Here is a 23,188-nt window from a genome sequence, read left to right on the forward strand (position 1 = left end):
GAATATCCATACTATTGCAAACTTAATATCCAGAATTTCTTCATACAACAGAGATGAATCTCTGTATCTAAGTATTAATTTAGTTCTATTATTTCTTAATTCTTCTCCTCTGCTCTGCTCCACCTTCTTGCTTTCTGTTTCTAGAAATGTGACTATATTGAGTGCATCATGTCATGGAAATACGCAATATGTGAGCTTTTTGTCTGGTTTATTTTACTTAGTATTACATAGTCCAAGTGGGTCTGTCTTGAAACATTTGACAAGATTTTCTTCCTTTTAAAGTCGAACACTATTCATTATGCATATATGTGCTTATTTAGTTTTGTTTCTTCACACATCTACTTACAGCATTTTAGTTATTTCTACCCCTTGGGTATTTTAATGATGCTATCAACTTGGGTATATAGGTATCTCTTCAAAACCCCTCTGTTTTCTTAAAATGTATTTTCACGAGTAGGTGCTGAAATAGTCTTGGCTTCTTTTGTTTTGTTTTGTTTTTTTAAGCTGAAGTCTTATGAAAAATGATGAATATAGTGTCCACTTCAATAGACGATACTTTGATTTGCCACTAAAACTCTGTTTGTATTTGCAGGACCTCGTGATGCTCTGGTTTGGGATACTGCAAGGTTTCCTATTCTTATTGTTTGTTGTGTGCAGCATTTCGCCACACATTGCCATGAGCAGTGTCAGTGATTACAAAGTAAGAAAGGGTCAGGCCGGGATTTTAAGAATGTCAGTGATTGTCTTGTTAATGCTGTAAGTGCAGACTAGCTTAGCTGTGGGGTGTGGGGGAGCACTGACATATACCATTACACTAGACAGTGTAGTTTAGAACTATTTCCAACAACTCAGAAAGCTGATTTTTAAAATGCAAAATGCTTTTACTTCAAGGTTGCATGGAAAGTACAATGATTTTCAGAGTGTCCCGTTGCTTTAAATCATCATAGTATTATACATCTTTTGGATGAAAATAATGCATCAAAAATGTCATAACCTCCCCTTTCACACTCAGATGCACATAGATGAAACATGTGTATATAGACACAGCTGCTGAGTCTGCTTAGTGCCGCCTGTGTGGTATGTGTGTAGGGCTGACCACTTGGGATTGGATAACCCATTGAAGACAATTCCCTGGGGAAGATTGATCCTCTCTTTCTCTCTGTAACCATGAATTGCCTCTACCTCTTCACCCAAGGATGCAGCCTTGTGGGATTTTCTCTGTTCTGTTAACGTGTCTACTCATACTGCCATTGTTAAGGTCTTGTTCAAGCAGCTATACGATTTCATGAGTGTAGCCTTCTTGTCATAGCTAGAAGACACAATCATGCATCAGACTTCTTTGGTCTTCTGACTCTAAAAGTCCTTCACTCTATTTTCCTTCAGTTCATTCATTTAGACCTGCTACTTGCCTCTCTACAGCATACTCCCTGTCATGGTTCCTTCCTGCAATTTTATTTTTTACAAAAATTAAAAATAGACATTAACTCTAAAGATCCAAAATACAGAATCCAAAATTTTAAACATAATGGCACAATACCCTAGCACTTGGGAGATGGCAACGGGCAGGTCAGAATTCAGGATCATTCTTAATGCATACTGCCAGGCTACCCTTGACTACATAAAAATCTAATTATTTTTAACGGAACTGATATACCTTCTGTGTTTTCTCATCAGAAGAAAGCTGATTCCCAGCTGTGGATTTCTGGCCTCTACCCTTCTGCCTACTGGTGTGGGCAGGCAGTGGTGGATATTAACCTCTTCAATGTAATTCTTCTCTTGAGCTACTTCACATTGTACATGACAAAACTGATTCACCTTTACTTGACAAGTGGAATTGTGCTATCTATAGTAAGTACAATGACATCAACTGAATTCTGTCCAGCAATTAGAAATGAAAAGCAATGTTAGTTGTTTAAATATTTGAAAATGTTTTATAAACCTAACTATATGTATATTACCAGTTAAATATTTTAAATGTATAAACTTTAAAGTTTCCCTCAGATGTTTCATTTTTAACTGCGGTTGTCTGTGTTGTCTCTAGATTGCTCTTTCATTTGGCTGTGCAGCCTCTCTCGTCTTCCTGACGTATGTGATATCATTTGTTTTTGGCAAAAGGAGAAAAAACAGTGGCCTCTGGTCAATTTGCTTCTTTACTGTAAGTATGAACTGTATCAAATAAATTTTGTCTTGAGCAGTGGGAAAATTAAAAGTGTAGATTAAATGTAAAGATTCAAATCCTGTGCTCAAAATTTTTGAGAGCTGATGCCATGCCACAGTACCTGACTTCGCATGATGGTTCCCTGTCAAAATGCAAGAGTACAACAAAATGGACTCAGCATACCAATGGACCACTTAAAGTTATGCATGTAAAGTCCACACATTAAATTTTGCATTAAGATTTGAGTTTGATCCCAAAGCCCAGTAAAGTCTGAACTTCAAGCTATTATCATTCTCAAACATTTTAGATTCAAATCACCCAGTAGAAAGGAGCTGAAAGTGTAACTTGTGTTGTCGAGTCAGTAATATTTATGAAGAATTCCAGCACAGATCTTTGAATAGAGTTCAGTGTGAACTCATAGCTCTAAACTTTTGGAAGGGGAGTCCTGAAACTATGAAAGACATCAACCCAAGACCAGCTGTGAGCAAATATCCTCTTCTGCTACCACCCACTGACATTACAGGAAATGGGTAGACACAGCTGGCTTCTGTTCCGTATTAATATACAGCATTTGTATTTTATGTCTCTGGGTTGAATTTGGTTGTATTCAGCAGTGGAGTTTATTACTCTTTCACAACCCATCCGAAGTAGGGAAACTACAAAAAGCACCATAGAGTACCTCACTTGAAAGACTGCCTTTGAGGAGAACCATGAGAATCTGCGCACCAGCGTCCCTTGAGCACATTTTTGATTAGCTAGCAGGACTGCTGGCGTTATCCAGTGTTATCCCAACACTAAGTGTGCTGAACAGATGCCATTAGAAGATGATCTCACTGTAACTCACCTGATTTTTATTTCAACTCATCCTCTTTAAAATGTCTAGCAAAGGTGGGTAAAGCAAAGAAGCTGTGCTGATTTCTTAGGTTTGACAGTAATTTCAACTCTGAATGAATTATTTCTTGGAGCTAATGGTTAAATATTTCAGGGTTAAGGTCAATATGGCTGCAGACAAATGTGTTACCACTAGCCTTGAAGATGGTAGAGATGATGCCTTTGTAGTTCATCTTCAGTTCCAAGTACCTGGAAGCCTGGAATAATAATTATTTTCTGTAGTATTTTTCCTTTCTTTGTGTTGTCTCTATTTACAAAGGTATCACTTAAGATTAGGATAAGTACTCAAATAGCTTAGCAGTTTTGCTATATGCCAAGTGAAAAATCAATGTATGGCCTTATTCATGTAACTTACATTAATTTTCAGAGAGCAAGCTCTCAGATAAAGAGGCAGGCATCATTAGCAATGGTAGAAGCATGCCTCAATGTTTGTGATTCAACATTCAGTAGAAAGCTTAGCAGGGCCAATTTCAATATGGATGGAGGCTCTATTGTTATGTTTTGAACTATATCAAAGGTGTTCAGATGATCAAAAGTAGGAAATATTTTTTAAAATGAAAATAAAGATGCCCTGGAATTTGAGAGAAAAGAAAAATAAACATGGTCTAATGTGCAATGCCTTGGCAGAGAAATTGGAGATGTTGTTGCAAAATGAGAACCGTCTTTCAGAACTGCTTTCTAAAATAATTACTGTGCTCTAACTTAATATTTAGTTATTAAGTATTCAGTCCTATTCTAAATTGCATTTACCAAATTATCAATCATCCTGGGAAGACAAAAAGATTTAAAGAACAGTATACACAACCTATACAGGTGTATACATATTACTGGGTTGGGTTGACTCAGGAACACATATTTAGTCCTTTTAGCGTTGTCTTTAATCTCTTGTCTTTTCATCTATGAAGAAATTTCTCAGTCTAATTAGTAACTGGGGAATATATTCTCCCATCCAATTCTATGTCATCTCTTTATTTTAAGATTATAATTTACTTACAACATTTCTCTCCTCCCCTTCCTCCCTCCAAACCCTCCCATACACTCCTTCTTACTCTTCTTCAAATTCATGGCCTGTTTTTTGTCATTAATTGTCATTAAATGCATATGTGTATTTGTATTTACACATGTATTTCTAAATATAACCTGTTCAGTCCATATAATGTTACTTGTACATACCCTTTCAGAACTGTCCCGGAAAACCTGTCAGCATGCACTTCCCTGGGGAAGACCACCTCACCTGCTCCTCTGAGCTTCTCTCAGTTGCCCTTAGTTCTATGTATAGAGTTGGGGACTCATGGGTTTTTCCTTGTCTAATTTGGCCTATTAGTTGGTGTCCTGCTTGTCTAACTCACATTTGAATGTTTATGTAAGAGAAACTTTACAGGCATAGCTTCTGATGTTACTAGGTGCGACAATCTCACAACAAAGTTTTTCATCCTCTCGCTCTTACAGTCTTTTACCCCCTCTTCCACAATGTTCCTGGAGCCTTGGGAGCCTTAGGTACAGGAGTGCTATGGAGATGTATTTATTGGGATGGGTTTCCACAACTCTGTATTTTGATTGGTTGTGTTTTTCTGTAGTAGTCTCTATTTGTTGCAAAGAGAAGTTTCCGAAATAAATGTAAATGCTGCACTTATCTGTGGATAGGAGGACAGAGATTTACAGAATATTATCATGAATTATGCTGATCTAGTGAAATAGTGGTTATAGATTCTCTTTCAACAACCATGATTTCACTATCACTGAGTAGTTAGCTAAAAGCTCCAGACTTTTCATCCATCTTGTCTTGTCTTTACTCTGTTAATAATCCCCTTTGCTTTCAGGCTACATAATTTCATTTGTCTATTCTTTTTGCTTTTGTTTCCTGTATTTTTGGAATCACACCCAAAATACTAAGGGCTAATAGCCAGACTATATAAGGAACTGATGTAATTCAGTAACAAGAACATATGATCCAATTTAAAATGAGCAAGTGATCTGAAAAAAGGCCAAAAAGAAATGGAAATGGATAACAAGCATGTCTTGAAATGCTTAATATTATTACTCATCAGGAAAATATAAATATTATATCATTTATTTTCTTCTAAAAAGCACACAGAAGTAACATGTTAGCAAGCATGCAGAGTAAAGGAAAGTTTATGCATGCTCTGATGAGGGGATGTAAATCAGTTCAGAGTAGAGTAGAGTATAGAGGTTCCTTCCTCTCTTTTGGAGCAAATATTAAGTATTTAAATCAGAATACCAAAGAGATAGCTGTAGTCTGGGCTTAATGTGTCACTATTCACAACAGCAAACACATGGCTTTGTCTTTAAATGCCAGTTGGCAGATGACCACATAGAGAAAATGTCACATAAACATGTAAGGAAATAATATGTAGCCATAGATTGAAGTCCTGTCCTTTTCAGAAAAATGGGTGGGACTTGAAGATATGGTATTGGATGAAGTCATATACAAAACATAAACAGGACATGTTCTTCCTCCAATGTGGAAGCTGAGAAAAGTGATTGCAATGGTTGAATAGTGACTATTAGGAGTTGGGAAAGGTGGAAGATGGAGAGCTGGTAAACCAAGATTGGGTGTTGAATTCCAAAACACAGATATAAAAGAAAATTTCTAAAAGTTAATGACACAATGAATCAACATGATCATGTGCACATCTTGTATACACACACACACACACACACACACACACACACACACACACACACACACTGGGTATCTAGAAAAGATTAACTCAGAAGTTATAAGCATAAATGATAAGATTAGGGAAATGCTAATTATCCTGATTTGATTGGTGCATGCTATATGAATGCATTCAAATATCACACTAGCCAGAGTTGATGCTCAGTGGGATAGTACATGTTTAATATGCATGAAACCCTGTGTTCAGGGTTCAGCAACCCCATCAAAAGAAAATCATATCGAAAAGAATATCATATCGAAACACAGTATGTGTAATTAACATGCATTGATAAAAATTAATTTTGTATTGGGGTGATAACATTTCTGTACACTATTATCAAAACCATTTCTTTTTTTGTCTCAGAAAGGTAAACTGTTATGGCCATGTATTTGTATCTTTATATGGAAACTGTGGAATTTGTCATTTGATGTGGTATTCTTGGACTTGTCCTGTAGATCTTCACCATCATGTTTGACGTCCTTTTGACTGATTTATTCAGCGAAAAATTGCTTATTATCTTCATGATATTAGTTCCTTCATTTTCATTTTCTGCATTCCTGATTGTTTTGGAAATGGTAAGAAATGTCTACTGTTCCATAAAAATGTAACATGTTGGCTATTCTGCATAGATTACAGAGATAGAGAATGGGTTAGCAGATTTGGGGAGTGAGAGCAAATGGACATGAGGGATTGCTTTGTGATGATTAGAGTGCTCTGAAATTGGATTGTGGTGATGCTCGCACAAGTTATTAAAAAGTCCTGAGTCTCTAGTCTAAGAGTGAGTAAAATTCATAACATGAAAATAAACCTCAGTAAAACTGTTTTTAGAAAGTTGTGCCGTAGGCACTTTGAAAATTGTAGACATGGTTGAATGCTATTAGAATCTAAAGCCAGATTGTAAAAGAACTTCCCACTTCAATGGATATTTATTAATTACTGAGGAACTTTTCAACTACTCAAAAGCATATGTCAAGCACCATTTTGGGATAGTCACTGTGTTAGTAATTACGGGCACCCAATGAGCAAAACAACACAGCTCTTCCTTCACAGAGCTTAGCAGAAACAAAGACACATCAAGTCCATCAAGTCACTGTAGTAAACTTAAAGGTTACAATAGCAATGTGCTGAGAAAGAGCATACATGACATAGTTGGTGCAGTTAGGAGTCAGAGGATTCTGGGGAAACCGTGTTCCTAAAGGATGATAGGAATTACTAAAGGAGTAAGGTAAGGAACAAGCATATGCTGCCAAGAAAACCAAAGACCTCAAGCGAGGAGAGACCATGGACTATCAGAAAAACTGAGTATTACACAAATGAGCACAAGTTCAGTTGAGATCATACTTTCTGGGAATCTTCACTGCTCTAGATGAAATGGCTTTAAGCAGAACACAGCAAGTTTCATTAATTATGTTCTGGGGGGAAGTAGGGAGACCTGTCTACAAAAATACTTTCATTGTTGGCAAAACAGTGACTGGAAGTTAGAATCATAACTCATCCCTTTACTTAGTTCTTCTTTCTGAAACATAAGTAGAAATCTAGAGTTGTCACAGGGACTTTAGAAGTAATGATTTGATTTCTGCATAACTGATTGATGGTAAAGAATAATGCCAATAACTACTTGTTATGACTGAGAAAAGTCATTGAGATAAGAAGGGAGCCCGTGAGTAGGCTTATGTGTGAAACTTACAAATATCTTAACTCCTAAAATTTCCACAATGCACAATGTCAGCATCTCTCTCTCTGCTTTGCGTTCAGTAAAAAATAAATTGTTTTTTTTAAATGGAGGAGATACAGGTTAGCTGCTTATTGAGAAGGAGTATTTACCAAGGACCTCCTCTCCTCTTTAGGGAACATGTTGTCAGTGCACACAGAACTGAGTTTAATGAAGAAAATAGTCAATACCCAAAGCGCAAGTTATTTAAATGCAGATTGTGAAGTAAATATATTTAGCCTTTTTCTTTCTTTTCAGAGAGACTATCAGTACTACAATGAATTTGGAGAACTCAAATATGGTTTATCTGGGGTCGATCTTCTATTATGCCTAATAGTAAGACTTTTTCCTCACTGCGTATCCCTTATGATAGCTGTATGGCCTTGTCTGAAGCTTGCTGTCTCTGAAAGTGGTTTCAATATAGTTTTAGATAAAGCAATGTCTTTCAGTCATGGATTTACTCTTAGAATAAGTGTTTGTGTGCATATAGACAACAAGTTAACAATTCAGTATAGTGTCCATTTCGGTTCCTTTAGTCTCTTCACCATCCAACCTCTAAATGTGAAAGTGTAAAAAATGAAATAAAACATGAATTTCTTAACTGTAAATATTAGGCAAAACTGAATATGAATGAGTGGAATGTGATTATTTTAGATTTAAGGATGATGAAAGCTGCTGTCTTCCCATACTATTTGACTCTCGGCAAAATGGTAAGCACCAAGTCCCTGCCCTCATGAGGCTTATAGTCTAGAAAAATATACAGATGAACTACATAAACAGTTAAATACTGTGTTAGTTGGATAGTGTTAGTTACTTCTTATTATTGTGAAGAGGCACCATGACTGAAGCAAATTATAGAAGAATGCTTTTAATGGGGACTTATAGTTTCAGACAGTGAGTCTATGGCCATCATGGCCGGGAGCATGGCAGCCTATGGGCAGGCTTGGCACTGGAGCAGTAGCAAGAGCTACATCAGATCCACAGCACAAAGAAGAAAAAAAAATCTAGTAATGATGTGGGCTTGTGGGCTTTTGTGACCTCAAAGCCTGTCTTCAGTGACACACCTCCTCCAGGAAGTCTACCTCCTCATCCTTTCCAAACAGTTCCACTAACTGGGGACCAATCATTTAAAAATATGGGCCTGGGAAGCCATTCCCATTCCAACCACCACAGATATGAAGGACTTGAATGACATTCTAATAGGCAGTAGCAAGAGCTACCCTGTCTCGTTTCAGGATCATATAGGAGAAAGAGGGAGTTTAGTCAGATAGCAGACCATACACGTAACGTGGTAATGTGTGTGATAAGCAGAATGGGGTCGACATGGTGTCTATGTAATTTCAAGGATTTTAATGCAAATTTTAGTGTCTAAGGAATCATTGGATGGTTTAAATTGAGGCTCAATGATCCAGCATAGCTATGGAAGCATAGCGGCAATTTTTCTGATAAGAGTATATACATAGGACATGAAGAGTAGAGGGAAACCATGTGGGGATGCATTGCAAGCTGAGAAAGAACAGTAGACATGGATGTGGATGGACACAGCAGAGATCTAGTTGCATTATGGGTCATTTAAAAGATAAAACAGAACTTACTGACCTTTAAAATATGGGTTATGAATAGTAGAAAAGAGATAGGATAAACTGTTGGGGTCTGTTTTCTTCCCCAATAATAAGAGTTTGCGGCCAAATTGCCTGTAAACACAGAAGCAACACGTAGCTTTGTTAACATGTGTCTAAACAAACCTTTTTTCTTTACTCCTAGCCTTACTTTCACACTTTGCTGTTCATTTTTGTTCTGAGATGCCTGGAACTTAAATGTGGAAAGAATGTAATGTGGAAGGATCCCATTTTCAGGTTAGGATAACATTTAGTTTTGTATGTAAGTTCGTAGTTTAGCTGGGCGGTGGTGACGCTCACCTTTAATCCCAGCACTCGGGAGGCAGAGACAGGTGGATCTCTGTGCGTTCAAGGCCAGCATGGTCTACACAAGATAGTTCCACGAGACAGCCACAGAGAAACCCTGTCTCAAAAAAAACTAAACAAAACAAAGCAAAAATCATAGTGTACTGTTTCAGTTGTGGTGGTTACATTTTCAATTTGTTGATAGAGATTTCTATTTGCGATTCAAGCATCATAATGATTGACATGATAACCGGTGGACTTCTGGCTTACTGTCAAGACATAAAACCTGGAGACTGGAGAGATGCTCAGCGGTTAAGAGCACTAGCTGCTCTTCCAGAGGTCCTGAGTTCAATTCCCAGCAACCACATGGTGGCTCACACCATCTGTAATGAGATCTGGTGCCCTCTTCTGGTGTGTAGCCATACATGCAGGCAGAACACTGTATTCATAATAAATAGATCTTTAAAAAGGAAATAAAACCTGTCACTAGTCAGCAGAGAGTTACTTCAATTTCTCAAAAATGGAAAAATTTTCTAAGTAAGTCATCCATTCTCCTATATAAGGTGATTTTCATCCTTGCATAGAAAAGATGGAAAGAAGAGATATTTATTGATTAATAACTGAATTGGTGGAGTTTTACACATGGATTGTGAAAAATGTGAGCAGTAAATGCTGAAACAAATATCTGATGTGGCTAAGGTGGGGTTGTAGTGACCAGTGGCAGTCAAAGTGGCTTGACTTTTAGGAGGGCAGGAGCAGTACTTGATGATATTGCTGATAACCTCTGTCTTTAAAGGTTAAAGATGCTGGAAGGATAGTAGCAGCACCAAGAGAGGGATTCGGGCTAGTGGGATGAAAGGTCTACGCAAGGCTGAAGCAGCACAAATAGTGACAGTCACCACCAGTCTATTAGAAAAAAGAAAACCATTAAAATCACCAGGGAACTAAGTTTTGACAGCTAGAAAATATGTATAATTCATTGTTTTCCATAGGATAGCTCCAAAAAATCCAAAGTTTAAACCAAATCCAGAAGAACACAGAGGTGAAGATGAAGATGAAGATGTTCAAGCAGAAAGAATAAGGACTTCAGCTGCCTTGAGTACTTCGGAAGGCGTAAGTCACAAACAATCCCACACCAGTTTGGAATTATGATTAATAGAATGGTTATTTATTCAAAGGGGAAAAACTTACAGATCACCATCCCAGACAACAGCCCCTCTGCGCAATCAGGAAAGGAGCCTAGGAGCTGGAAGTGGAGCTGGAAGCCAGAGAGAGAGAGTGGAGGACAGCCGCTGCTTTTTTAAAGAGAGAGAGAGACCATGCCCCAATGGTATCTCAGCAGCTATTGGGTGAAGGAGTGGAAGGAGCTCCCGCAGCATACTTCAAATTTACATGAGGTTTGGAATCATAGGTGCTACTGAAGGAATACAAGAATTGTTCAGAAAAAGCTTGATATGTTGGTTTTAACTTTGGGAGTGTGAAGTTTTGTACATCCCTAAATATCAAGTTACCCTAGAAGGTCCTGGAAACTAAAAGAACATAAAACACAATGATTTTGATGAGCTGTGTTGGCACAGGACTTTAATCCCAGCACTTGGGAGGCAGAGGCTGGAGGATCTCTGTGAGTTTGAGGCCAACCTGGTCTAGAGTGAGTTCCAGGACAGTCGAGGCTACACAGAGAAACCGTTTCTCAAAAACAAAACAAAACCAAAACAAAAACTCCCCAAACTCAAAACAAGGCACAATGTTTTTATTCTTCTTTTGAGGTAAAAAAAATGAGTTTTAACAAGTAGAATTATAATTTTAGAACAAAGCAAGACCTTATTAGTTGGAGAATGCAATATTTGAGGTAAAATGCTTAATAGAGACCAGGAGATTCAATCATGCTTCATGCATGCTGGGTAGGTGCTATTCGACTGAGCTATATTCCCAGGCACAGGCTTTTCTTTTATCTGACGTAGATGTTGTATTCTCTCCCAATGTAGTCAGTTCCCTTCTGCTCACACAGTGAGTTATCTCCCATGGTGTTCTGGCGCTTTCCTAGTGTGTTTGAAAACCAGAGACACTGGATGACATTAGTGAATGTTTCTTACATTGGTGATGATAATGATTACTTTCTACCCAGAATATGATTTATGGTAAACACCATGAGAATATAAGAATATAACACCTCTGAAATTCAGAAGAAAACCTCCCTTCTGTCTCTTCTAGAGGCCAGTCATAATTGCCAATGGTCTGCACAAAGAGTATGCAGGTCAGAAGAGAAGTTGCTTCTCAAAGAGGACCAAGAAAGTAGCAGCCAGAAACATCTCTTTCTGTGTTAATAAAGGTTTGGAACGACCACTTTTAAATTTATTGGTTAAAGGGTTTTAGCGAGTTAATTTTTGTGGTATTGGAGAATAGAACCCAGAGCCTCACGTGTGCTAGAAAGGTATTCTATCAATGTGCAGCATTCTTAGCTTTCTCTTTACTTCTGTTTTGAAGCAGAGTCGCACTAAGTTTCCAAAGATGGCTTTTTGAACCTACTCTGTAGTTCAGTCAGGTCTTGATATTGTGATCCTCCTACCACAGCCTTCTGGGTAGATGGGGTTACAGGTCTGCACACACCCAGTCATTAATCAGTATTTTTAGGAATTAACATCTATACAAGAGGCATAATTACAGTTTCTACAGCCTTCTTTCCTTCATTTGTTCAATGTATGTATGTATTTCAGGGTGTAAGGGACTGTTTTAGGAAGAATTCAGGAGACTTTCTGCCCTTGTGAATTTTTCATCCTAAGGAGTCCATAAAAATAATTTATCAACAAAATATCAATTGTTATGTAAGCTCTATGTGAAGCATTGAAACCTGTGAAATAATGGGAGTGACATGGACCTGTGTTTTATTAGAACAAGGAAAGGCTTTACTTGAATAGTGACATTTAAGTGAATATCTCTGTGACAAGAAGATGGGGGCAGCAATGGTAAGGATTTATATACAGTGGCACATTCGGAGTGGCAGAGTTTAAAGCAGAGGCCAGCAAATGCATCTGTGTGTGGGAAGGATGAAGCCAAGCAGGGTTTGGCTAGGTGTACTTCTTTAAAGCAGCAAGAACGGTGCAGTTCGCACCACGCTAGTAGGATGCTATCAGAGGATTTTAGCAGACAGTTCACATTCTGTAGAGATGACATACTGATGAGAGAGGGAACTGGAATTGGTATGTAAAATGAGGAAAGATTGTTTAAAAAATGAAATATACATACTGCTATTTGTTTATGAATTTGAGAAGGGGTGATTTACATCAGTTCAGATTAAAGATCAAGGTAGTTTGGGTACATGTGGTTTATTTTTGGTGTAAGAATAATGTTCCAGCCTTCTGAGGTTTAGAAATTATTGCATGGAAACACGGATACACCCCCTCTTCTACACAGTGTATGATAATCTACTGTGGAAAATAACTGAAGTAGGAATTTGGGGGGGGAGTGATGTGGGTTTCCCCTCTGTATGTTGTGAATATGTTTTCTTACAATTGGTTAATAAAGGAATCTGCTTTGGGCCTGTGGCAGGGAAGAATATAGTCAGGCAGGAAATCTAAACATATATATATATATATATATATATATATATATATATAGAGAGAGAGAGAGAGAGAGAGAGAGAGAGAGAGAGAGAGAGAGAAAGAGAGAGAAGGCAGAGTTGAAGAGATGCCATCTAATTGCTGAAGGAGACAGACACCAGAATTTTACCCGGTAAGCCACAGCCTTGTGGTGATCTACAGAATACTAGAAATGGGTTAATTTAAGATATAAGAGCTAGCTAGAAATACACTTAAGCTATTGGCCAAACAGTGTTGTAATTAACATAGTTTCTGTGTGATTATTTTGGGTCTGGGTGGCTGGGTAACAAATGAGCAGTCTCCATCTACAGGGAAGTGATTATCAATATGAAATTAATAAGCTTTTGGTAAAATATTAATTATGAGGGTTAAATAATATGTTTTTATGACATATATTGTATACATTTTCAGTCAGAATTGCTCTATTTGAGGATTCTAAAGACCTTTCAAGATTTCACTGGAAAACTAGAAATCTGCATCTCTTTTCCAAAATTGATAATCTTATTTTTTCCTTCAGGTGAAATCTTGGGATTGTTAGGACCCAATGGTGCTGGTAAAAGTTCCTCTATTAGGATGATAGCTGGGATCACAAAGCCAGCAGCTGGAGAGGTAGTAAAAATTAATACATTGTTTTCATTTCCAAAAAATTATAGTCATAATAAATACAGGTTATATATTTGTAAGACTTTCATTGGTGTTTTGGATATATGTACTTTTCCTTTTATTGTTTTGTATGTTTTTAAAGTTTATACTAGAAATTGAAATGTTACCAGGAGCCAATTTGTCCCTCTTTCCCACCCCTCGCACATATGAAATTATGCTCATATATTAGAAAATTTCATTGTTTACTGTGATAAATATAGATCAGTTTCTGTGATGTGTTCTTGTTGTTTTAATCATTCAGGTGTTTTCCAGCTATATGGCAGTTTCTAGACTGTGGAGAAAAGCTTCACATACCGTCAGTAAAGCTGCTTACTCTTGTAGGTGGAACTGAAAGGATTTAGTTCACCTGTGGGTTACCAGGGTGATGGCACAGTCAAGTTTGGGTACTGTCCTCAGGAGAACGTGCTGTGGCCCGTCCTGACAGTGAAGGAGCACCTGGAGGTGTATGCTACTGTGAAAGGGCTGAGGAAGGAGGATGCTGCCATGGCCATTTCAAGGTTCAGCAGAGGGGGGGGTGCAGTGGGGAGTGGGATGTGTGTACAACAGGGGGTAGGGAGTGTAGAGCGGGGTGTTGTGTGTACAGCAGAGGGGGTGTGTACAGCGGAGGGGATGTGTATAGCAGGGGGGCTGTGTACAGCAGAGGGGGTGTGTACAGCAGAGGGGGTGTGTACAGCGGAGGGCATATGTACAACAGAGGGGGTGTGTGTACAACAGAGGGGGTGTGTGTACAGCAGAAGGGGTGTATTGTCCCTTTTTGCCAAGAGGTGGGTAGGCACTACTCACAATGATTTTACTAATGAGGAACAGGAGAAGAAAGGCATTTCTAACGTTTTGGAGTATTGCTGATAGAATAGAAATGAGAGACAACACCTGACTCCCCACACAACTCCATGTGGGAGCTTAAAAATCATTGAACAAAATAGTTGATGAAGAGTGAGTGAGTCTATACTCGTGAACAATCGCTGTTTTCGGGTTTCTAATGAGAAGATGGGAATGGAATAAACATCAGTTTAGTTTCTCATTCAGAATTATAATGGGAAAAAGCTATTTCATGAGGCAAAAAGTGAAATAACCTTTTATTATGATTCAAATTTTGAGAGCAATACTGCTATACTTCCTCCAACATTCTTATAATTATGGACAATTTTACTTCCCCAAGATTCTCTCTTAGTGTGATATTGCCATTTTATTTCCATCAGATTAGTGAATGCCTTTAACCTACATGACCAGCTGAATGTTTTAGTGCAGAAACTAGCTGCGGGAGCCATTAGAAAGGTATGTATGGCAGCCGGTGCTCTTCTGGGGGCTTAAGTGGTGTGGAAGCAAACAGGGGACATTTTTTTCTTTCCCTTCATTGCAGCTGTGCTTTGTGCTGAGCATCCTGGGAAACTCATCTGTCCTGATTCTTGATGAACCGTCTACAGGCTTAGATGTGTCAGGGCAGCAGCAAATACGGTGAGCATTCTTATAGGCCCCAGACCCACGGTGATAAACATGTTCCTGATTCGGCAGAAATAGTACTAGTTAGCTGCTATAGCCTAGGTGCTGAATGGTCTCTAAAGGCCTGTCTGTTTAAGGTTTTCTCCCCAGCCAGTAGTGCTGCTGAGGGGTGCTAGCTAGCACCATTAGGAACCTAGTGTAGGGAAGCTAAGATGACCTTGAAGAAGACATTGGACTTCTGGTCCTGAAGAAAGCTGCTGTGTTTTCCCCACGACACTCACCACCATGATGTCTCACCTTGCCATAGGCTCAAAGCAATGGGCCTAATCATCCATGGCTTAGAATTTCTGAAATATTAATGCAAAATAAGCTTCTCCATTTGAGTTGATTATCCCAGGCATTTTTATCATAGCGATACAAATCTGGCATGCACTAGCATCGTATCAGTGGCTGTCATAACAAATACTCCAGGTGATCAACTTACAAGGAGAAGATTTGTTCGGGCTTGAAGTTTTGGAGGTTTTAAGTCCATCTGAGGTTGGCTTCACTGCTTTGGGGCTGTGGTAAGGTAGCGTGCCATGGCAGGAACACATGATAGCTATGATCACTTTATAAGTCAAGGAGCTCAGAGAACGAGGAAGGCACTGAGGCACCACAATCCCCTACAGAGGCACTGATGTCCTAAACACATCCACTTAGACCTCACGTCTTAAAGATTTCATCACCTCCTAACGACACCATCTGGGACCAAGCCTTGAGCACATGGACCTTTATGAGATATTCAAGACAGAAATCTAGCTACAGAGATAGTTCATGTTATTGGGGCAGCAAATATTTAACAAGTGGATGATCCAAAATGCTCCATACTCTTTAATTTGGGGCTTAATAATAAATAATTTTAATTTTGTATTTTAATTATTAAGAATTTATAGCAATTTATTTTGGTGCTTAGACTGTTTTCAAAGACCCTTAGCTTAGTGACATAATTGCCTTATTTCCACATCTGTCAAATTTACATATCTAACATACCATTTTAGTTTTTCTCTAGTTCTTACCTGTGAATCACCCTTTTGACTAATAAAACCCTTATTTACTTTCATATTTGTAATTATCCAGTATTTTCTCCCATTTAAAATAAACCTTTGTTATCACTATTTAATGCAAATGTTGAAAGAATTATTTATGAATCTGTTATACCTGTCACTCAGTTCCAATCATTGTCACTAGAAGGTCAACTTTCTTTTCATCTAATTCTCAATACATTTCCTCTTGCAGCTTCTATTATCTTAAAGGAAATATGAAGCAGCATGTCTTTTTATTCATCATTATTTCAGTTAGTGTCCCCGAAATACAAGGAAACTTCCTTTTAAAGTTTAACTGTGATGTCATGAACATATCAAAATATTTTTTTAAATTCTCTTTATTTTTATTTTAAAAAATAGTCAGCATTAATTTCTCTGGTGTTTTTGAATACATAAATATGATTTGTAAACTGTATTCTATCTATACATTTTCCCTCTTTCTTTGTCTTTCCTATTGTTCTTTACTTTTGCTTTGAAATTCTATTAATTTTTATGCACTTCAGGCAGGCAATCAAGACAGCTGCTAAAGACAACGAGGTGGGCGTCCTCTTGACTACCCATGACCTGGCTGAGGCTGAGGCTCTGTGTGACCGAGTGGCCATCATGGTGTCCGGAAGGCTGAGGTGGGTATCTCTTCAGAGTCCGATTCGGGATTGCCTGTAGAAAGAGCAAGTCACTGTTAGCAGCTAGTTCCATCCCTTTGCCTTCCTCACCGACACCCTTTCTCCTATCTCTGACATTTAAGAATAACAGAAATTAAACGACAGTGTTTTCTTCCTCATCATGTTATTTCTACTCACAGATGCATTGGTTCAATCCAACACCTGAAAAGGAAGTTTGGCAAGGATTACATTCTAGAACTAAAAGTGAATGAAACTTCTCAAGTGGCATCGGTGCACAGGGAGATTCTGAAGCTGTTCCCACGGGCCGCACGTCAGGAAAGGTGAAGAGAGCTGTTTATGCTGGGGATCTATGTATGGTTTACACACTGGTTTCTGTTAGCTCTGTGCCGACACTGCTGATTGAGCTTCACAGTGATAGTTAGGGACCTCGAAGGAGGTATGTTGAGTCTTCCAGATTACAAGAGGTTTACAAACTGCGCAGGACCGTGGGTCTCTTCCTCCAGAAATTATCAACAAAGGTGAAGGGTCTTTCTTTAATAGACCATTCTTGTTTCAAAATAGAGACTATAATGAGTGTTTGTGTGTGTGCATGCATATGTACACTTGGTGTGTGTTTGGGTGTCTGCATGTTGTTAGGAACAGGGCAAAAAGATAAAGCAGAAACCGGACTTTTAGAACTATAGGGATCAGCATTTCAGAGAAGCAATATACAAAATTGTCATTCTCATCTTCACAGAGTATAAGTGTAGAGATTACCTAAGGTATATTTCAAAACCTGCTCTTACTTTTAAACTTTCAGTATCATCAGTCAAAGAAATATATATGTTTTAACAAACATGGGAATACAATGAATAAGAAATTAAGAGGGTGGTCTGGTCTGAAGACATCCAGCCCTGGAGGTGTGGTCAGTCTTACTGCCACTTAGGAACTCTGCAATTACTCTGGGAGTGAACTGAGACAAAAGCAAAGGATGCTGTCAGAAGCAGTACCAGAAGGAAAACCCCCAGGCCAGTCTGTTCCTTAGAGGCTCCAGGGGTTTTAAAATCTTCCCATAACTGTCTTGTGCTTCTCGTCAGCTTTAGCTCTCTGATTATGAGTTGGCTTTATGGTTATAATACTGAACTCATTTGAATTATTTTTCAGCCTAATTTGGACTGGTCTAAGGATGGATGTAGTTCAGAATTTCTGATTTTAACAAGAAAACTGTTTGAATTAACTGAATATAAGTAATAATATATGTGTAACCCTCTGCCATTACTAGAGATGTCTACAACAGCCAGTTCTCTTCAATAATTTCAAAAGACTTTATTGTTAAATAATTTATTTTCACATTTAATACATATATTACCTTGTACCAACTTTATTTTGAAAAGAAATGGTTTATTATGCAAGGATTAATTCTGATGTTTATCATCCCTGCCTTAAAACACAAGTTGAATATGATGTGTTTCTATTCCCAGGTATCTCTCCTTGTTGACCTATAAGCTACCCATAACAGATGTTTATCCTCTGTCTCAGGCTTTTTACAAATTAGAAGCAGGTAAGAACAAACTTCTAAAGGACTTGGAGAGTAATATAATACAGGGTGGATGTGCAATACATTTTAAAAATGGACCCTGCAGGGTGTTGAGTTGAAGAATTCTAATAGTAATAAACTCAGCCCTCTGGAAAGAGGTCCATCTGCAGCGGGGGACTGAAGCTGCAGAGGACACACCGTGCAGTTTAGCTGTTCTCAGATCACAACTGCATTAACATAGGAGAAACCATGACCATGCCTGTCTCTGTGTTCATATTCCATTCACATCAAGTCCCTAAGTGATACTTTCCCCTCCTTACCTCACATCTCACCTCCTCCTCACTTTCTGCTCTCATTGATGTGCTAAGATTACCCTGATGAAATGAAAACATTAGGACCCTCACCCACCATCATCCTTGTATCTGGGCTGATGGATTTAGCCTTCTATTACTGTATGAAGGTCATTCTTTGGTTTTCCAGAACTACTCTTGCTACTAACTCTGTCTGTCTGTCTGTCTGTCCATCTGTCTTACTCTCAGCTAGCTAGATCATTCCTAGCAGCAGATCATCACTGTGTAATTTTCTGAAGAGCTCTAACCCTGAAGCTAGCCTTGCTGGGTTCCCATCACAGTGCTGCTGCTTGCTAGCTGGGAAACAGTAGATAAAATGTACCCAATCCCTGCATTTTTTATGTAGCTTATCTCTACAGTGAGGAGGAGTATCAGTGTCCTCTCTACAAAGGTCATTAGGAGTAAAGGAGTTAATTTGCTAAGTGTCTGCCCCGTTGTGCTTGAGATAATATGAATTTCTGTTGTTGTCCACTCTTGATATCTGACTTCCCGGCTCTTCTTTACTGCTGCCAGTAAAACACGCTCTTGCCTTGAGACTCTGCACTTGCTCATCCTTCTTTTTGAAATTATGTTTCCTAAATATTTAGCTTGTTGCTCCTTCACATTCTTAGGATTCTGCTTAATTATCAAATTATTACCATAACCTCCTCAATGGTCCTATGTAAAAAGAATATGAAATAATTTCTTGTTTTGTCTGACTGTTTTCACTTTTCTCCATAGTTCACTTACCATTTATTTTATTACATATTTAAACACCTATGAATATAATGCCCACGTTTCTCCTGCTAAAACGCACAGACAGAGGCCAAGGGTTTTGGTTCTTCCCCTCTCTGATCTGTTACTGGCGTTTAAAAGTGCCTCTCACACAGGAGATTCCCACTGTACAAGTGGTAAACTTCAAAACTTCAAACAAGTGAGTATCTAAATCTAGTGACAACTGTCATGTAGATCTCCTGATGTCCCCAGTGGAGACCTGATAAGGTATTACCACTGAAGGGAATATAGATTGGATCCTCTCAAAGACTATGGAGTGAAATTTTCCTCACATGTAAGAATATTTTGATCAATGGTGTCATTCCTTAAGGAAAATGCATGTCTTCCAAAGATATACATGCTAAATAGCAGAGATTAGCACAATATAATATAAAAAATCCCAATACTTGATGAATTTGGTATACTTTCATATTATTCATATTTTTTGCAACCTTTATTTGAGAAAATTTACTAAAATCCTTCAAATCCAGCACTTACCTGTAGAAACCCCATGACTCCTCCTATGTGAACTCCATATATATATTTCATGACATTGTTCTGTCCTGTATTTATTTATTCAATTTACCTTTTACTCATTTTAATAATTTTATTTTGGTGTATGCAACTTTGAGAATTTTCTTGACAATAAACTGTGAGTCTATACTCATTGTCTTTTATCGATTTATCTGTTTTTCAGTGAAGCACAGCTTTAACCTGGAAGAATACAGCCTCTCTCAGTGCACGCTGGACAAAGTGAGTCAACTTGTTTGGCTTTGTGTCATGACCATACATTCAAGAGAGGAGCGTGGCTTTTCCCTGTTCGCTGGACGACAGCCAACAGCTCAATAACCATTCTGCTTTGTCTCCTGGTTAGGTGTTTTTAGAACTTTCGAAGGAACAGGAGCTGGAAAATGTTCCCGAGGAAACTGATCCGGCTGTGAGATGGAAACTGCTCCCTCACTTGGATGAACCGTGACGTCTCAGACCTAGGCTCTGCCAGCCAAAAACTTACATTTTATGCAGTAACTAATAGGATTAATCATTTCAAAGATGTTTTTATATCAGTGCTATTCACATTTTATCTGCTTAGTGAACCACAAAGTAAAATTTATAATAATCCACACCCTAAAACTTGGAGGCTATAAGGAAATACAAAATAGTAGTAAAGTACTATAGAAATAAAACTACAAACTCAATTTTGAAAAAATATTCATTTGTAACAATGATTGGAACATTCACTTGATGAGAGAGGTAAGGAGCATGCTCAGTGCCCTTAGCTGCATGGGGACTTCATGGTGGTTGACAAATATAAAATTTATGATTCTTCTCTTTTACATAAAGTATGAGATATTATTTTTCCTCAATCCTTTCCAGGCATTATTTCAATGGCAGTAGAAATGATAAGGCCCTGGACCCACAAATAAATAGGGACATATCTTGAACGCAGCTCAAATACAGCTTTTGAAAACAAAGGGAGTCACAGTAATAATTGTTCATTTGAAAATGTTTTAAATACTAATAGCATATTCTTGGGATTTCCTTCATTTCTTCATAGTGTTCTGTGTATTTGATACTAATTTCATTCTATTTTCTACTTATATTAGTATATGTACATATGTGTACACTATATGGAGGTCTCTCATATGTCAACTTTGCATATTATTTTAATTTCCCCTGATATATCTATGTAACCTCAACCTCAGAAAAAATATTTCAAATGTTAGGCAGTATTCCTACTCTCATTTTATAATATTTTATATAGCTTACATATAGCATTTTTCTGTTCACTAAATTTTTATAGGCGATGGAGAGATGGCTCAGCGGTTAGTGCTTATGCTCTTGCAGAGAACCTGGGATCAGTTCCCAGCACACACATGGCAGCTCACCACTGTCTGTAACTTCAGTTCAGAGGATCTGATGTCCTCTTCTGTCACACATGGCTCCTGCACACATGTGGTGCATACACTCAGGTACCATGTATACAGAAAACATTTTATTTGAAAAATAATATTTGTATAATAAGAAAATTAGATAAAATTCAATAAAAGAGTCCCCATAGTTCCTTCATAGACTTCAGTTGTTTACATTCTTTGAGCTATGTGTATAGAGTGGTCACTGTGTATGGCACACACATTTTCTAACTACACACTGACTTGTATTTACTGATACCACAGTGATATCTTTACCTGCTTTCAAATTTAGAATACCGTTGAAGCATTATACGTTCGCATTTATGTTTGTGCTAATGATAAGCTTCACTCATTGGCTTTTTGCCTTACTCATTTTACTATTCATTTACAGGATTCAAATGTAATGAACCAGATTAGGTGTGTGTTTTGCAGTTGAGTACCACTGTCTTGGAAGGCTGATCTGTTAACAAGCCAAACATTTTAAGTGCTTACTTATCAGACATGAAGGAACTGGATTTTAAGTATTATGGATTTTAAATTAATAAAAAAACTTATGTTTAAATTCCTACCTGGGACTGATATCTAACATACTGGATAGTGCAATTCCAAAGTAAGTCAGTGTTTTGGCCTCATGTTCAACTGTAAGGTTTATAGGAAGCTTAGCTGTAGCCTTGCTTCTCTCCTCCGAATACCATGTTTTAGATTTTAGCTCAGCGCTATGTTTGCTACCCTCCCACAAAATTAGTTATTATCATCATGACTCTGTGCATCAATATTTATTTCACTTACAAATGAATTTGTAAATTTTGAGTATGAGCTACTTTCTTCCGAGTAAAGTTGTTAGTAACCCTTTCAGAGACAAAAATCTCAGGTGTTTTTTTTTTTTTTTCCTTCGTGTGTGAAGATAGGCTCACTCAACTCTTCTACAATGAATTATATTTTAGCTGGGTTATCAAACAACATTTGTACTTGTCTTTCATTGTTTCTCAGGTTATTGATTAACTTTTAATGATTTCCTCCTCTGTGTATTTTGTACTTTGATCCTGTTTGCTCTCATTACCTTCTCTTGTCTACCTCCCATCCCACTGGACTCTTTCTGCTTCCCACCTAATTCCCATACTACATGTGTGTGTGCATGTGTGCGCACACTACTGAGTTTAACTATGGTTACATAAATGAGCAAAGATGGGCTTATTTACCATAGCATGGGCAATTTATCAGTTGCTACACTGAAAATATGTCTTGCCCTCTGTTCTGATTGGTTTTGTTGTTGTTTTGTTTTACTTTATTTTTTGTTTGTTTGTTTTGATTTGATACTTGCAATGGTCATTAGGGAAGAGGTAACATACACAAGATTGGCCTGTATGCTAGTATGTGTGGGCATTTCCTTCTTTAATGATTAATATAGGAGGGCTCGATCCACTGGGGAGGTATTGCCTCAGAAGGTGTTTCCGGACGGTATAAGAAAACAGGCTATGTAAATCATGGTGCACAAGCTAGTAAGCAGTCTCCCATGGTCTCTGCTTCAGTTCTCATATCCAAGATTCTGCCTTGAGTTCCTGCCCTGACTTCAGTCATTGATGGAATGTGATTTGAGAATTGTAAGATGAATAAAACCTTTCCTTCTAAGTTAATTTGGTCATGATGTTTTATCATAGCAATAGAAACCCAAAGTAAAATACCCTTCCCCAGCAACTGTAGCTGAAAGCCCATCCACATTCAGATTTGTTAATATATATTGAATTATCTACTCACAAACAAATTGCACTTTTATGCTAAGTAGAACCAATTACATCAGCAGGACTTATTTTTAAAACAAAACTTGAGAGCTATTATCATGAGTAAATAATTTTAAGATCTCTTTAATGCTTATTTCTAGAATTAACATTTTCATCAGTTGCTTACCACAT

The 23,188-nt window shown here is 37.9% G+C and overlaps 1 protein-coding gene across 2 annotated transcripts in view; it reads left to right on the forward strand.

The window, feature by feature from the left end:
* Window positions 1-22,912, forward strand: part of Abca6 (ATP binding cassette subfamily A member 6) — a 70,273-nt gene extending 47,361 nt beyond the window's left edge. For both annotated transcript variants that reach the window (XM_048446111.3, XM_048446110.3), the window contains exons 23-39: window positions 593-700; window positions 1,675-1,848; window positions 2,042-2,155; window positions 6,186-6,305; window positions 7,700-7,777; window positions 9,206-9,297; window positions 10,338-10,458; window positions 11,557-11,674; window positions 13,459-13,550; window positions 13,926-14,101; window positions 14,804-14,879; window positions 14,965-15,059; window positions 16,630-16,749; window positions 16,929-17,069; window positions 18,210-18,289; window positions 20,066-20,121; window positions 20,243-22,912. In XM_048446111.3, the coding sequence (XP_048302068.3) occupies window positions 593-700; window positions 1,675-1,848; window positions 2,042-2,155; window positions 6,186-6,305; window positions 7,700-7,777; window positions 9,206-9,297; window positions 10,338-10,458; window positions 11,557-11,674; window positions 13,459-13,550; window positions 13,926-14,101; window positions 14,804-14,879; window positions 14,965-15,059; window positions 16,630-16,749; window positions 16,929-17,069; window positions 18,210-18,289; window positions 20,066-20,121; window positions 20,243-20,344 (1,863 nt within the window). In that variant the 3' untranslated portion in view covers window positions 20,345-22,912. The remainder of the gene's footprint in view (window positions 1-592; window positions 701-1,674; window positions 1,849-2,041; window positions 2,156-6,185; window positions 6,306-7,699; window positions 7,778-9,205; window positions 9,298-10,337; window positions 10,459-11,556; window positions 11,675-13,458; window positions 13,551-13,925; window positions 14,102-14,803; window positions 14,880-14,964; window positions 15,060-16,629; window positions 16,750-16,928; window positions 17,070-18,209; window positions 18,290-20,065; window positions 20,122-20,242) is intronic.
* Window positions 22,913-23,188: the final 276 nt, after the last annotated feature.

This window comes from Myodes glareolus, chromosome 9 (genome assembly GCF_982192425.1).
Source record: "Myodes glareolus chromosome 9, mMyoGla1.1, whole genome shotgun sequence".
NCBI classification, from domain to species: Eukaryota; Metazoa; Chordata; class Mammalia; order Rodentia; family Cricetidae; genus Myodes; species Myodes glareolus.